Source organism: Ovis aries, chromosome 9 (genome assembly GCF_016772045.2).
Source record: "Ovis aries strain OAR_USU_Benz2616 breed Rambouillet chromosome 9, ARS-UI_Ramb_v3.0, whole genome shotgun sequence".
NCBI lineage: Eukaryota > Metazoa > Chordata > Mammalia > Artiodactyla > Bovidae > Ovis > Ovis aries.
Genome location: NC_056062.1, coordinates 93,701,721 through 93,717,325, shown reverse-complemented (window position 1 = coordinate 93,717,325; position 15,605 = coordinate 93,701,721). Strand labels below are relative to the sequence as shown.

General features: G+C 35.9%; 1 protein-coding gene across 14 annotated transcripts in view; it reads right to left on the bottom strand.

The window, feature by feature from the left end:
* Positions 1-186: 186 nt before the first annotated feature.
* SNX16 (sorting nexin 16) overlaps positions 187-15,605 on the bottom strand; it is a 33,125-nt gene continuing 17,706 nt past the window's right edge. For all 14 annotated transcript variants that reach the window (XM_015097944.4, XM_012184194.4, XM_015097945.4 and 11 more), the window contains 4 exons: positions 8,146-8,215; positions 3,962-4,098; positions 3,322-3,441; positions 187-2,604 (listed from right to left, as the gene is read on the bottom strand). In XM_015097944.4, the coding sequence (XP_014953430.1) occupies positions 2,511-2,604; positions 3,322-3,441; positions 3,962-4,098; positions 8,146-8,215 (421 nt within the window). In that variant the 3' untranslated portion in view covers positions 187-2,510. The remainder of the gene's footprint in view (positions 2,605-3,321; positions 3,442-3,961; positions 4,099-8,145; positions 8,216-15,605) is intronic.

The window sequence follows — 15,605 nt, the reverse complement described above, 5'->3', positions numbered from 1 at the left end:
CCCAGCACTGGAGTGCAGAGTCATGGCCACTGGGGATGTCCCCGACCATGGTTTTCTAAATGAATGTGCTTTAAATGGCTAATCTAAGTTTAGTAGATAGAACACATTCTAAATGCTGAATTTTATGGTTGTGTTTCTTATACATGGACTTAATTTTCAAAAGGTTAAAAAATTATTCATAGAATGTTTTCTGTTTCAGTTATGTTCAAATTTTTTATTGATATTGGTTACATTTGAAGTGCACTGCACCTATTCAGAGAGACTTAAAGTGATCAGTAATATAAAGCATAAACTTAACAATCACAGACTCAGTCCCCATCTGTGCAACGCAGCAGACGCAGCTGCCAGCAAATGTCCCCGTGTGCCACTGACGATATATGCCGCAGTCTCAAACCCGGCTGCAAGGGGAGCCGAGAAAACAAGCTTCCCCAGCTCTCATTCTGGAGCTGGCGAAGAAGAGGAATGCAAAAACCTGTTGGGTTAGTCACTACAGTCCACTACAGTTCAATTTACAGTAATTGTAGGGACGATAAGAACACAGAAACTGGAGGGGAAAAATGGCATTCATGATCTGACAAGACAGCTACTATTTCCTGAAAAAATAATTTACTAAATGAATATAATACTGGGAATAAAATGCATTATAAAAGTAAAAAAAAATTAAATTCTAAATACATATAAATAATAGTGATTTCCCTAATTAACAAGAGTTTTTCTTCAACCATTTAAGTTTTAAATACAATCTTCTGAAAGGCCAGATTCTGAAAGTGTCTGGTTCACTGTAAACAGACATATATGTAGCACTATAATACCTGAAATTTATTATCGTGTTTTATTTACTAAAAGTGGTATCAATTTAAATGATTGTTCTCTTTAAGCCTTTTTAAACATTTTGAAATGAACAAGTAGGCCATTTTATTATACTCTTTCTGTTTCCCAGGATAGGAAACATATTTCTAATACAATTTGTCGAAAATATTCTGAGATAAAGCATACCTGTCCATTTTGATGAAAACTTTAAAAAAGTTTTGGTACTTTGGTAAAAAGCAGTCTCCTTTTTAGGTCAAAGACTAACAATAGCCATTGTATCTGTTTATCTATGTCAGTAGAATTTTAAACAACTGCACCTTAATATGCTGTATGTCAAGACACTGATAAATTTTAGAGGAGGGAAAACATGGAGATTGTTATTCTAATTCCCCAATAAGTTTCCTTCAGTTTTTAGAAAGCATATGCAGTTCAATATACCAACTGGAATTTCAAAATGCTAGAATGATTTATTAACAGCAATATGCAAAACAGTAGAAATATAAAATAAAATGAGTAACTTCATACTACAAAACAAAACAAGGCACTTTGGACAACTATATGCAAAGCTGAAATAAACATCTTTTTCATAAAGCAGACTCAAAGGACTATAGAAGACTTTTGTAAAAGGTGAAATAGTGAAGGCACTATATAATTCTTTTTCCTAACTCCACTTACTAAAGAAATTCACCAATTAAACTTGGCACAAAGGAGTTTAATTATCATAAAGTGCATCACTTAGCTAAATATATTAAGAAGAAAATCAGCATCAAGACATTATAGCAACATGTTTATATGTACAGAAATAAAAACGCAATGCCAGGAGCTGACACAGGAACTCTGCAGGGTATATGGCTTTTTCTCTCTTATTTTTTGTATGACTGCCTATTTGCTTAGAATCTGTATTTTCAAAGGAGTATGCCCTGATTAGCTAAAAGAGGTAGTGTTCTGAAAAAGGCAAACCCATTGATTCTATAGGTAGAGATTTAAGATAAAGATTACATGGAAAATAAATAAGTGTAACATGTAATACACTGGTACACTTATTATAGTATTTGGATATTAATGAATTTGCTTTTCAAATCAAAGCTATTTTATCACTTTGGCTATGTTATTATAGCTCTTTCAGAGTTTTGCTTTGGTACTAGGAAGTTTTCTTCTTCTTGTAAATAGTAACATTCCAAATAAGCAACTTTCATTTAGAGATGATAAACATGTCAATATTTAAAACTCATCTTTACCACTCATTTAAACCATTAATAAAAATATATCAGGTCAGAGACACAAGGAAGTATATATTCAACAGACAGCAACATGCAATTTATGTCCACTGAACTAATACAACTGGCGATTTAAACACATACACACACAGTGTGCTCACCCATGTTAGTCTGGATCAATATATTGGCAAAATACCAAAATAATTTATGTGCAGTATTTAAGGATGTGGGCCTTGATGACAGAACTCTTAACTAGATTTTTTTTCAGTGTATTAAATACAAAGTTTGTCTAAAAGACAATTTAAAGCAACAGTGAATATATTTCCTACACCAATAAATTAAATTCTCCTTTATGTAAACTTTATACATGTGCAATCTAGCTGTTTAATGTGGACGCTTCAGTCTCTCTTTTCTTTTTAAATGTCTGTCACGCTATTCTAAATTCACAGGAACATGAAAATGGAAGGAGCCACTGGAGCTGCATCAGTCTTCTGCATTATACGCCACTTCTGCTACTTCTATGTCTGATATGGAATTTTTCGGTTCACTAAAACTTGAGTATTGCTTATTATCAGCCCTGCAATAAAAGAGAAACACAATGAAGAGACCAGATGCACACTACTTCACCTATTACCTTATAATTTTTTTTTACCTCCTGTAAAGAATATTAAATGGAAAAATACTCAATAAAAAAGAATATCTAAATATTCAATCAGAAATTTAATAAAGTTATCATTGCCAGATAACACCTTTGGGGATTTATTTTTAACTCTTTCAGCTTTCTGACCTACTATTTTTCAATAAAAATCTAGTTTGTAATGACCTTTACCAACATAAAATTTGTTCTCATGGTTATAAGCTTAACGACTATCACTGAAGTATTAATGATGCCCTGGATTTATACACAATACAAATTCTGTGTGTTCAAACATACTATCTATTCATGACTCCTATTATGTAGACAGGGTGGATGTTATGACAGTGCCCCATGCTGGCACGGAAGAGCCTGACACTGAGAGAGATTAAAGGGACTTGTCAAGGTTACAGAATCAACGAATTAACTGAGTCACACCCTGTTAATTCAGACATGTCTTCAAAATGAGTAATAAACTGTGCAGCCTGGATAACACAGACCCACTTTTAGGGGCAGCCTAGAATATGTCGTCTCCCTGTGTTTGCTCATCAGAGCCATGGTACAATGATCCTGAATTCACAAAAACAGGTCCCACAGAGCATGACTATTTCCCGCCAACTACTCAGATGATTAGGCTACAGTAAGCCAAACCTTATATACCTAGATTCTTCATCCAGGGCACCCTGATCAACCTCAAGCGCAGAGGGCTCCACCTTCAGGGTCTGTCTGCCATCTGTTCCTGATGTAAGCAGCGACTCTTCAGGTTTCAGAGATAACGTCCTAGAGGTAAAGTACAGTGACAAGTTGTTTTCTATGAATAAAATAGGTATATATCTATTGTTGTCGATGCGCGTAGCTTTAGCAGCTTTTAGCTGCTCTAAGTGGAGTCATATACTTAATAAACTGCTGACTCTAAGTGTCAACAGTGAAATCAGTACTTATGATTAATTTAAAATGATTTTAACATCAATTTGATATATGCTGACAAAAAGGGAAACTAGAAGTTTCAATATGTGAAAAGTTGGTATAAATGACTAGAAACAAACATATAATTTAAATAGGTTAAAATAAATAATGTTTGCCTTGGTGAACAGCTAGCTTTATTTTCCTGGTATTTCCTATCCTTCAAATTTTCAGCCTTCTAAATAAATAACCAGACAATAATTTTCCCCATCTATGAGGATGTACACCGTGAGTCTAAGACTTCTGGAGTCAGAAATTTCCTAAATGGACAAAAGGTATTTAGTCCAGAGTACTGAGCTGAACTTGTTGGACTGAAAATGCAGTCCACAGCACATACCTGATTCTGTTTTCTAGAGTGTCTATAAGAAGTTGCTTCTCACTGAGCAGTTTCTTCAGTGATTCCAACTCTTTTTGTTTTTCAAGTAGTTCTTTTTGAAAACGGTAGTTTGTCTCTTCTAAAGTTTCACAGAAAGCCTTAAAAACAAACAGCAAATAGAAACCACATGCAAAAAGAGAGTAACATGGACTACTTCTGCAGGGCACTGCTGAAGTGTGCCTGAAGAGCTCAAGAACACAGGTAATCAAAATAATATGGATACAATCCAGGTGCTTTGCTCTCCACTCTCCCCTTTTTAGGTCTCTGCTACCTTAGCTCCCACTTACTGGAGAAATCATAAATAAATACAAGTCCCTTTTCCTGAGAATTACTAAATAGTAAGTCAGGGTGCCAGAAATGAATACGTGATATGTCTCCAGTGTACAACTTGGAGAAAATTACCAATAACCACTGTTTTAGTTTCTATTCTCCTCATTCTGCTTTTGCCCACTCTGAGATGATTTAATTTAAAAAACAAAATGGAAACAAACTGTGATTATTGATTCCATTTGTGTTAGCTCAGAAGACATATCTGATAATCAGAATTTCCATTATAGTACCTTCAATATTATTTCCCCTTACTTCTCCTTTCATTATATTCATGCCAGGACATTCTATCCTTTATAACAGGAAGCTACACTACTGAAATAAAAATCAAAATCATACTGGCATGAAGAATGATGTCATGAAAAAATCTGGGTCACTTACACACTGAGGTTTTCTTTTCAGCATTGCTGATCAATTCTTTGACTGATCTCTTGGTATCTATCATCCCCTGTCTCCTGTGTGACTGTTTGAATCCTTCATTCCTGCAAACTCCCTATAGTATGTCACTCCTGGTTATCCCAAGCCCAGCAGATGATCTTTATTCCCATCCCCCCAAAAAATGCTACCCTCCCAGAATCCTTGGGATGAAATTTTTTATCATCCAAATTTACCCCCTCCCTCCCATCCCTACCTATGGCCAAATTCACTAAAAGTCTTACTCTCTTTTCTATACTAACTGTGCCAAGGCAAATGCTAATAATGACTTCTAATCGTCAAATCCAAAATGCTGGTTTTCTCAACTACACAGCATGTCACTATACTTAAAAAGTAAAAAAAAAAACAACAGTGAGATTTCTACTTGTTCTTTGCATGTGGGAATTCGCAGTTTTGTCCTTGATTATATATTTTCTTGCTCTATATGACATCCTTGGGCAATTACTGTTAGCACTTCAACTATAACCTATGCTATTTGCTATCTACTTCCTTTTTTTTCCCCCTGCTACTCTCCAGCCCAGACCTTTCCTGAGAACATAGTTGTCATTCATATGCCTATTGGTCCTCTTCAATTGGATGGACCAACAGTAGGTTAGAATGCACTCCCAAGGGAACATCTGCTCTCCCTCCTAATCCCGAATCACCAAATCCACCAGGCAGGCCTCTTAGATCATGGCATTTTGCTGCTTTCTACGACCCAGGCAGCCCAGCCTTTTCCACTCCCCTCTTCTCCTCCTCTTCCGCTGACTCATTAACATCCTGTATGTGTTTGTCATTTACTCATTTCTACTCTGCAGTACTGGCAGCATAAGGATAATTAATGAGGTCAATGAAAGAAGACAGTCCAGACGTGAACCCTGTTCTTTCACATTCTCTTGGACTTTTGATAAAGGTGCCAATATAACTCAACACAGGGCACTGACGATTAAATATTTATAGAAACTCAGGATCACTATTTCACACCTTATACAAAATTAGCTCAGGATGGATGTAAGAGTTAAAACTATAAAGCTTCTAGAAAAAAAATAGGAGAAAATACTTGTGGTCATATGTTAGGCAGAGTTCTTGTGATACAATGCCAAAAGCATAAGCCAAAATAGAAAAGTGATAAAATGAGCATCTTAATAATTAAAACCATTAGTACTTCAAAATATACCATTGAGAAGATAAAGACACATACAGACTATGAGAAAATATGTGCAAAAAATGTATTCGATAAAGGACTTGTATCTAAAGAATTCTCACAACTCAGTAAGACAAACAATCCAACTAAAAAAATAAGCAAAAAGCTTCATCAAGGAAAACATACAAATGGCATAAAAAGCACATGAAGAAGCAATTAACATGAAAATCATTACAGAAATAAAATTCAAAGTTTAATGAAAGACCATGACATATCTACAAGAAAGGCTATAATCCAAAAGACAGATAACATCTAACGCCTGTGAGAATCTGGAGAAACTGGAACTCTCATACACGGCAAGTGGGAACGTAAAATGGTACAGCCACTTGAGAAAATTCTGCTTCTCAAAAAATGTTAACATAAATGTTTGGTTATACGGCAAATTATGTTTGCCATATAACCAGACATTCTACTCTCAGGAACCAACCTAAGAGAAAAGAAGACATCTGTCCACATAAAGTCTTCTTGAAATTGTTCATAGCTGTATTATTCATAATAGTACAAAGCTGGAAATAATCCAAATATCCCTCAGCTGGTGACTGGATAAACAAAATGTGGTACATGTATCCAGCGGAAAACCATCCAATAATAAAAAGTAATGAATCACTGAGAGACTGTAACATGGATGGGCTTCCCAGGTTGACACTCCCCAGGGGTAAAGAATTTGCCTGCCAGTGCAGGAGATGCAAGAGACCTGGGTTCAAGCCCTGGGTTGGGAAGATCCCTGGAGTGGAAAATGGCAACCCACTCCAGTATTTCTGCCTGAAAAATTTCACGGACAGAGGAGCCTGGTGGGCCACAGTCCATGGGGTCACAAAGAGTCTGACATGACTGAGAGACTGAGCACATCATTAGCACACATAACACGGATGGTGCTCAGAAGCATTATGTTAAATTATGCATATTGTACATATGGTATTATGTATTTATATAGATACATATACATTTACATGCACGTGAGTTGGTGATGGACAGGGAAGCCTGGCATGTTGCAGTCCATGGGGTCGCAAAGAGTCGGACATGACTGAGTGACTGAACTGAACTGATACATATTTATATACACACGTGTGTAAGTTGTTTTAGTAGTGTTCAGTTCTTTACAACCCTGTGGACTGTGGCTGCCAGGCTCCTCTGTCCACGGGATTCTCCAAGCAAGAATACTGGAATGGGTTGCTATGCCCTCCTCCAGGGGATCTTCCCCATTCAGGGATGAAACCGCTGTCTCCTGCATCGCAAACAGACTCTTTACTGCTGAGCCGCTGGGGAAGCACTGTATATACACGGTATGGTCCTATCTGCATGAAATAACTAGAAAAGAGATTCGCAGAGACTGAGAGCCAGACAGTAGTCATCTGAGGCTGGCACTGCAAGATGGCTTGTAGAATTCTTTTTGAGGTCGTGGAAATTTCTAAAACTGGAGTATGTTAATGAAGGCACAACTCTACAAATTTACTAAAAGTTATTAAGTTGTACATTTACAATGAAATAGCAAGTAATAAATTTTATGGATGAAAATTTTACTTCAATAAAGCTGTTTTTTAAAAAAGCTATGGCATTCTTCTAACACAAAAAACTGACTCAGTTTAACTGAAAACATTAACAATTAAATCTGTTACACTTAAAAGTCATTAAACACTTCGGGAAAAACTTGCATAAAATCCTAGCTAATTTATTATTATCAAATCTGTGAATCTAGCCAATTTCTTCAAGAAATAGGCCACTCTAAACGTCAATTAGCGTAATTTGAGTAGCATCAAGCTTGAGCTGAACTGATAATAAGATAGTAACTTCAACTTCTGGAGATTAGTTTTTTGGATTTGATTTTAAATGTAGTTTCCTTACTTTGATACTTGGATGGAAGAAAATTCAATATACATATATTGCTTTTGAATGTAAAATAAATTTCCAAGTAGTTTTTGTTTTGTTTTCTGAAATGGTAAAAACACAGAAAATAAATGTAGGATTTAATTTTAGAGCTTCACTGACTATATGACATGTAAGAAATTTTACTTTTTTTACTGAATTAGGTCCATATACTTCAATGAAAGAAGGCTTTGACTCGAACATTAAAAGCTTTCTGTGCAAAACTACCAGCCTGAAATTGTAATTTTGCTGTTTGCTGTTCCATTCAAGAGACAATGCAGCTACTGTATGGTATTATTTGCTCCTCTTTTCACGTGATATATAATACGGCACTTACCCTGCTTTCTTCCAAGCTATCAAACGGACCTGGCGGATCATCCAGACAAAGAAAGTCTCTCACTGCAAGGCTTTCAAAGGAAAAGAAAAAATAGCTGGGGTACAAATAAGTTTACAAAAGACAGCAGAAAGCAAAAGTTATTCCGAAGTTATGGTGTTTTAAGTACGTTGGTTCTTCTGATAAGCAAGAAAATAAGCAAGATGGCTTATGTGTTTTCACACAGGTAACAAAATACAAATATAAAATCTATCGAAGATACAAAGATTTTAGGTTATTTCTAAGATCCTATGAACATGAACAGAGATTCTGAATTTGTTACATAGTTTATATGACATAAAACATAAATCTGAATAACAGTACAAGAGAGCAACTTAAATGATGAACAGGCATAGCATTACATTCAGAGAAATGTTAATTTGAACTAGTTTAAAAAAGTCATTATCTTGTTATGAAGAAATACAATTTCTAATTTATACATCATTGTTTCTTCTTCAGGAGATGATTCTAAAGTAATTACAAATTAAAGGTTTTTCTTGCAATTATGTTTATTATATTAATTTACTTAAATATTTTCTCTAGAGAGTCCAAGACAAAGATTTCTGACCATCCCATTTATGAAGTACCCAAAATTTCAAAATAATGAAATAATATGGATAGTTATATCTATACTTTTCAACAATCAGAAACAGGTTAAGAAGGTAAAAACTGAACTTCCTTGTTCTATGACATTCCTCTTTCTAAAAAGTAATTTGGGATTGAGAGACAGCTCTATGTGTGTGTTAAAAATGCAGATACTTAGTATGACTGGGCTTCCTCAGTGGCTCAGCAATAAAGAACTCAGCTGCAATACAGGAGATGGTCAGGAAGATCCCCTGGAGAAGGCAATGACAATCCACTCCAGTATTCTTGCCTGGGAAACCCCCTGGACAGAGGGGCCTGGCGGGCTACAGTCCATGGGGTTGCAAACAGCTGGACACAACTGAGTGACTAAACAAGAGTTCTACTCAAATGAAGTCCAGTGGATTCTCTAAATTTTTTTTTTCACTATAATTCTAAGGTTATATTCTATGTCCCACTTTGTTTAATCTGTGGCATAAGAATGAAATTTAAAATTGGCATCACAACTGTAATTTACAAAACACTTTTTTAAGGTGCTCAATACATTTCTTCTGTTTCAATAGGACTCAGCTGATGGAGGAAGACAGTTAATACTCTCAAGCTTTTTTTCTTATCCAAGAAAAGGGGCAGACAAGAATGTCTGATAGAGAGACGTGTTTGAGAAAACAACTGCTTTATCAAAAATTCTGATCCTTTTTTCCTGCCTAGAAAATCAAGCTCTTCCCTCTTCTTGAGAATCACTGACTAGAGAACTTAACTTAGATTTGATAAACATTTGATTGCCATGGCCTGCTCAGTGATTTTTTATATATCATCAATGTATGATTTATAAATAAATCAAGTAAATTCAAATAAAGTACCAAAGAGTCTATATTTTTAAGTGACCTATGGATTAAATAAAAGTCAATTCTTTTAAAAAAGTTTTACTTGTTCACTGATAAGTTCAATATAACCCCTAATCTCTCTTCTGTATTCAATGCTTAATACTTTTCATTTGACCATGATAATAAAGGTAGTATCAGGATAGGAGAGAAATCTATCTAGGAGAAAAGCCAATCATCTGGAACTGAAAGGTAAGAAAAGACCACCTTTCTGCTCTCTTTAGTACCTAAATTTTTACAGTGGTTGGGAAATCCCTATTTTAAAATTGTGATCAATTGTTAATTTAATGTGACCAAAGATAAGGAAACCAAAGATGGTATCCTTCAACACTGTTTTTATCAGAGCATATTTGCCTTGTAACTTAGACTCTTCCTTTGAGTCTCCTGAAAGAGTTTCCTTTAGAAGAGTTTCACTGTAATTTTCAAATTTCTTAAAAAACTATTTCACTCAGTGAATCTTCACCTTCTATTTCATAATGTTTTTTTTTTTTTCTTTCATGGGTATGTATTTGTTTATATCCCAGTTTCCTAACAGACCAGTAATTTAAAGCTAAATGTGCTCTTTATCTCAAAATTTATATTAAAAAAAGCTAAAAATAATGCCTACAACTCATTAAAAGAGCTAAGTAAAAAACATACTAAAATACTAGATACTAATTCTGTCAAAACCAAATTAAGCACAAAAGGTCGCTGCATGAAAAAATTAATGAGGGATTTCAGATAGAAATGTTTATCAGTTACTACTTCTCTTCAGTATTCTCAACTAGTAAAAAGAAAATAACAAAATTTGACATTGACTATAGCCCTGAGGACAGGGACTCTCAAGGCTGGTGGCAGTGAGGGTCGCCGTGCAGGAGCTGGACTGGTGGGTGTGAGGCTGAAGGGCTCATGCTTCCGTTCCTGTGGCGGATGTGTGGGCCTGGTTTACACCTTGATTATGGCTCACCTGGTTACTTTCAGCTCATTTGTGTCCCAACCTTCACTTTTATTCCTTCTAACACGAAATGCTTCCAGAACAAATGTTTTATGTCTAACCCACCTTAAAACCCATCTGTGTGTCCTCTAACAAGAAAGAACAAAGCTGAGGTCTTGGTGTTGGCATAAAGTACCCGCGCACATTCAAACTTTAACCGCCTTCCGTATTTGACACTTCAGAAATGGTGCTGTCTCACGCCTGCCGCTATCATCCTGGTCCAGCCTCTCCTCTACATGCTACCAGGCTCAGTGCTCTTATACGCATTACGACACCACCTTCAAGACATCCCTTTCACGGGACTTCCACAAGGTCTTATTAGTATTATCTGTTTAAGCAGTCTTCTGCTTCATCAAAAAGTAGATGACAAGTTTCAGGACTGTACAGAATCTGAACCAATTAATTAGCACAGCACAGAGTTAGTGTTCAAAAATAATGAATTTATTTGTAAGAGCTATGCAATTAGGAAAAAAAAAAAAAGGATTGAAATTCCTAAGAGCATCAGAACAAACTTCTGTTCACTCTGTAGATAAATAACACAGCAGAACTCTCAGATTTGAGATGGATTTTAGTTTTCAACAGATATTCCTACTTTCATGAGAAAGTAAGCTTAGACAGCAAAATGTAAGACCAGAAGTCTTCAGAGTTAAAAGAAGGTTAGAATTTGGTTGCTTCTGATGGTATCACTTCAAGATTTATAAAGAAGCACAACAAAAAGAATAAGAAACTTAGAGCTAAAGGGGGAGACTTTTAGAGACCATTTAGTCTAATTACTTCATTTTCTAATTGGAGACATTGATTAAAATCAGTTAAGTAATTGCTTAAAAGTATTTCACTACCAAGCTCAGAAAACTGAACTTTGCATAAGATCTTTGAGACCCAATTAGGTAAGAGTTTACGTGTATCTGAATACAACATATTTAGCTTTACTGCATTAAAAAGAAAACTATCCATAATTAAATGTCTACCAAACTAATGTTTTGTGTAAAAATCGCCCAACCAACCTTAGCAATAATGTGTTCATTCTCATGACCTGGCATTATATAAGCTATTGCTTATATCTAAGTTATTGCTTACATAACTGAGTTCCTTCATTTTCTAAAAATACTAAGGTTAACTCAACCTCTCATGATAGTCTCTTTATATATAAAAACAACTTATACACATGAGAAGATATGAACATGTATTAAAAAGTTACTTTAGATATTCTTGCTCAAAATTTATAATTTACTGACTTTTACAACTAGAAGAGACCCCTAAGAAGTCATTAATTCAATATATCCCATGTAATAATTCCCTCTTTAATACCACTGCTAGTTACCTACCCTAGTTTCTTCTAATACTTAAGGTAAACTCACTTACTCAAAAGGCAGAACACATTTCTATACCAGATAGCTTGGAAGGATATGTAACTTTTTTATCTGAGTTTAGGGGGGCTTCCTCTAACTTTTCATTTATTCTGAGTTTTACATGTTAGTCTTGCTGTTCAAAATGAGGTCCTAGGCCAGCGGCATCGGCATCACTGAGAAACCAGTTAGAAATGCCGCATCTCCACTCCAGACCTTGCTAATTCAGAACCTGCGTTTGAACATGATGTGCCTGACAGTGGAGAAGCCTGCCTTTAGAGCTAACTATCATCTGACTGACTATTTCCTGGGTGTTCATGCATTCACGCATCTCATCCACGCTTGGTCTTCACTGCTGCATGGTATTTAGCTGTGGAGAGCAGGGGCTACTCTGGGGGCGGGGGTCTCTCTTGCGGAGCACTCCGGGGCAGGCGGGCTTCAGCGGCTGCAGTCCCCAGGCTCCAGGGCACAGGCTCACCAGCTGCAGCGCCTGGACTCAGTCGCCCCGAGGCGTGTGGGATCTTCCCGGATCAGGAATGGAACCTGTGTCTCCTGCACTGGCAGGAGGATTCTTTACCCCTGAGCCACCAGGGAAGCCCTCATTTGATTCTTTTCCCCATCACAAGCCCTTCAAACACCTGAATATGGTTATCATGTCTCTCCAAGTAAGTTTTCTTTTCAAGGGGTAAAGATTCTCATTTCTTTCAATTGATTCCTCATGTAAAATGTTTGGATAGTATTTTTTTTAAAATAATGAGCTTCTGTTAATCCAGATATACCTGGACTTTTTTTCCTTTTAAAACAGATGTAGAATTTAAAACACTGAATTCTGGCACTGAACCCCTTATAGATGGATGGTAATATAAGGAAAATATATGTAATTTTAACTCTTGCATTTTAAAGCATTAAGAAGAAAAATCTGGTAAATCAGGATATATGTGTAGTAATTCTGAAAACATGGAGTAGTAAGATATTTGCTGTGCTGATTAAATTATGTAATTATTTCAAAATAGCAGAAGCCAGGATAAAACAACAGCTATATTTTAACTATACAGCTATGAGAGACCTTCCCCATCCATCCATCTTTACACATTTGACAAGCTAAGTTAGATGCTGTTTTGGGTACAGGACTGGGCCTGCTTGCTTCTGCATTTTGATGTAATATTCCTTCTCATTTGGAAAGTCCTTCTTTACTTTCTCTCTGTCAGTTCAAATACCAGTAATTCTTTGAAACCCAACTTAAATACCACCGTCTAGGAAGCCTCCTCTAACTCCTCCAGTTAAAAGTTTTCTCTTTTCTTCCCCTTCTGAAAAAGACAGATATCCAACTTTTAGTTTTTTGGTGTGTCTTCTTCCTATTTAGTTTTCTTAAATAAAGGATTAGCATCTAATGAACCTTTCTTTGTGTAGCTGCAATACCTTATATACCATAAAAGACCTAAATAAACATTTATTGAACAAACCATTAAGAGATTTTATCATGAGAATATTCACATTTTTGTTTTATTCTGTATTCTCTAAATGTATCTGAAAATATTATTCTCTTAAAACACTTAAACCAACAATTCTTAAATCCCTCGGATCTCAACTGCAATCTGAGGTGCTAAGGAATCAAAAAGTGAAGTGAAAGAACTGCGTTAAGAGTTAGTATCATATCAAACGATTACTTGGCCGTATAGAGACAGTGACTTCCTATGCTGCCGTTCCAACTGTGACAGGATGCTAACAGGCGTACCAACAGGTGATGTAAACTAACCTACACTTTAAACAGTGATTCTTAAACATGCAGTTTCATGTTTTTATAAAGAAGAGTTGGGATTCTGTCTTTCCCCTTTCCTCCCTTGGAAGAGATTCACAGATGGACCCGTAATCTTAATTTGTCATTCATGGTCCTCAAACCCCACTCCCTACTTGCAGTGTTGTTTGGCTCACTGCAAACAGGACTGATCCTCCCCTTCTCTGAATTCCTTTCACTTTTACCGTCTGTATCATGTCAAGTAGAAGTTTGTAATCTCCCTTGTTTTGTTAGAAGAGAAGCCGAATGTCTTTAAAGGAATTAAGATTAGTAAATAGATCCTCAATTTCTATTATATCCTTCTTAGTACGAAAAGGGACAAATTCTTAAGATATAGATTAATAACTCTTCCCTCTGCCAAGTCATGTTTTAAATACTAAGTAAGAAACTGCTTAAAATGTGAAATAAAAAATGCTACTCATCACTCATGAAAAAGATAGTACCCTAGAACAAACAAGGTTTCTACGCTCATCTTACTTCCATGGGGCGGCAGAGTTGGACCTGAATTAACGACTGAACAACAGCAACAGCAACACATACACAATTTAGAGTCTATTTAAGTTATCTTACTGAATTCCTTCAGTATGAGATATATGACAAAAACACACAGGCAGGTAAGCGTGAGGCACACGACAGGTTTTTGTGCAAGACTTTAGAACCTTTAATATTCTAGGAATGTTAAATGAAACCTTTCTGCAACTTACTTGACCAAGAAATCTTTCTTTTCCTGAAAACATCTATCTGTGAACTGAACAAGACCACTATCACTGTTCTAAGGACTGTTTTAGAAACAGCATCTTGAATGTGTACTCTACAGAGATCTAGTACCAATAATTAAAAAAAGATACAGGTCAACTAAGACACATTTTTAATGTTTAAAAAAAATCAAGAAATCATGAGTTTATCAATGTGGTTCATACTATATAATATTTCATTAAATAAAAAGATGATGTAGTCATAGAATAAATTCAATTTTAATTTGCCATATTTTCAATACAAATATATAAAGGTTTACTGAATAAGGAGTAAGAGAAAAGGGATAGGATTTGTTGATTTCTTAGAGATAACAGTATTTTATGGTATGGTATAAAATATATTTTCTTCAAGGTTTTCTCTATGACTTTAGAGCTTGTTGGCTTTTATTCCTGCTTTGCATATCTGAATTCACACTAATTTTTTTTCCCCCTTTGGAGAGATATTAAAAAAAAAATACAGAATAGTAGGGAGCATACATCTGCCCACCACCTAGACAAGAACACACAATCGCTAATTTTGATCATATTTGTTTCACCCTCTTTTTCTTATAAGCAGTATAATAACAGCTATCAGCAGCTCTGCCACTCATTCAGCAAGGACTTTTCGACATGGACGGCTGCATTATGCTAACAGACCCTGCACACTGAATGGTGGGTCAAAGGGCCAATGACCTACTCTGTGCATGTACCTTTCAGACTGGTGGGAGAACAGTCAAATAGTCACAGAAATAGTTACAAACTGAAAGGCTACTAAAGTTAAGTTCCAACCAGCCTTTTTTGGCTGGGACTCCACATGAGGATTAAATCCTATTGCCAATGATATGAGTGACTATTTTCTCAGTTCTCTTAAGACTGGTGGTATATGGCTAGTATCATTCTAGAGAGAAGTTAGTTACATGCAACGGGTGTCTTAAGGCATTAGGAACTAACTTTCAGAACCAGCAGAGAAGATACAATGAGAAAGACTTGACCTAATTTTTAGTGGTGGTGATGGATGAGGGGTTGGTCAGGAGACCGACCTAAGGAAGTGAAGTCTGCTTGAAGGCTGAAGGAGTCATCTAGGCTGGGGCCAGGGGAGCAAGGGCAGTAGTG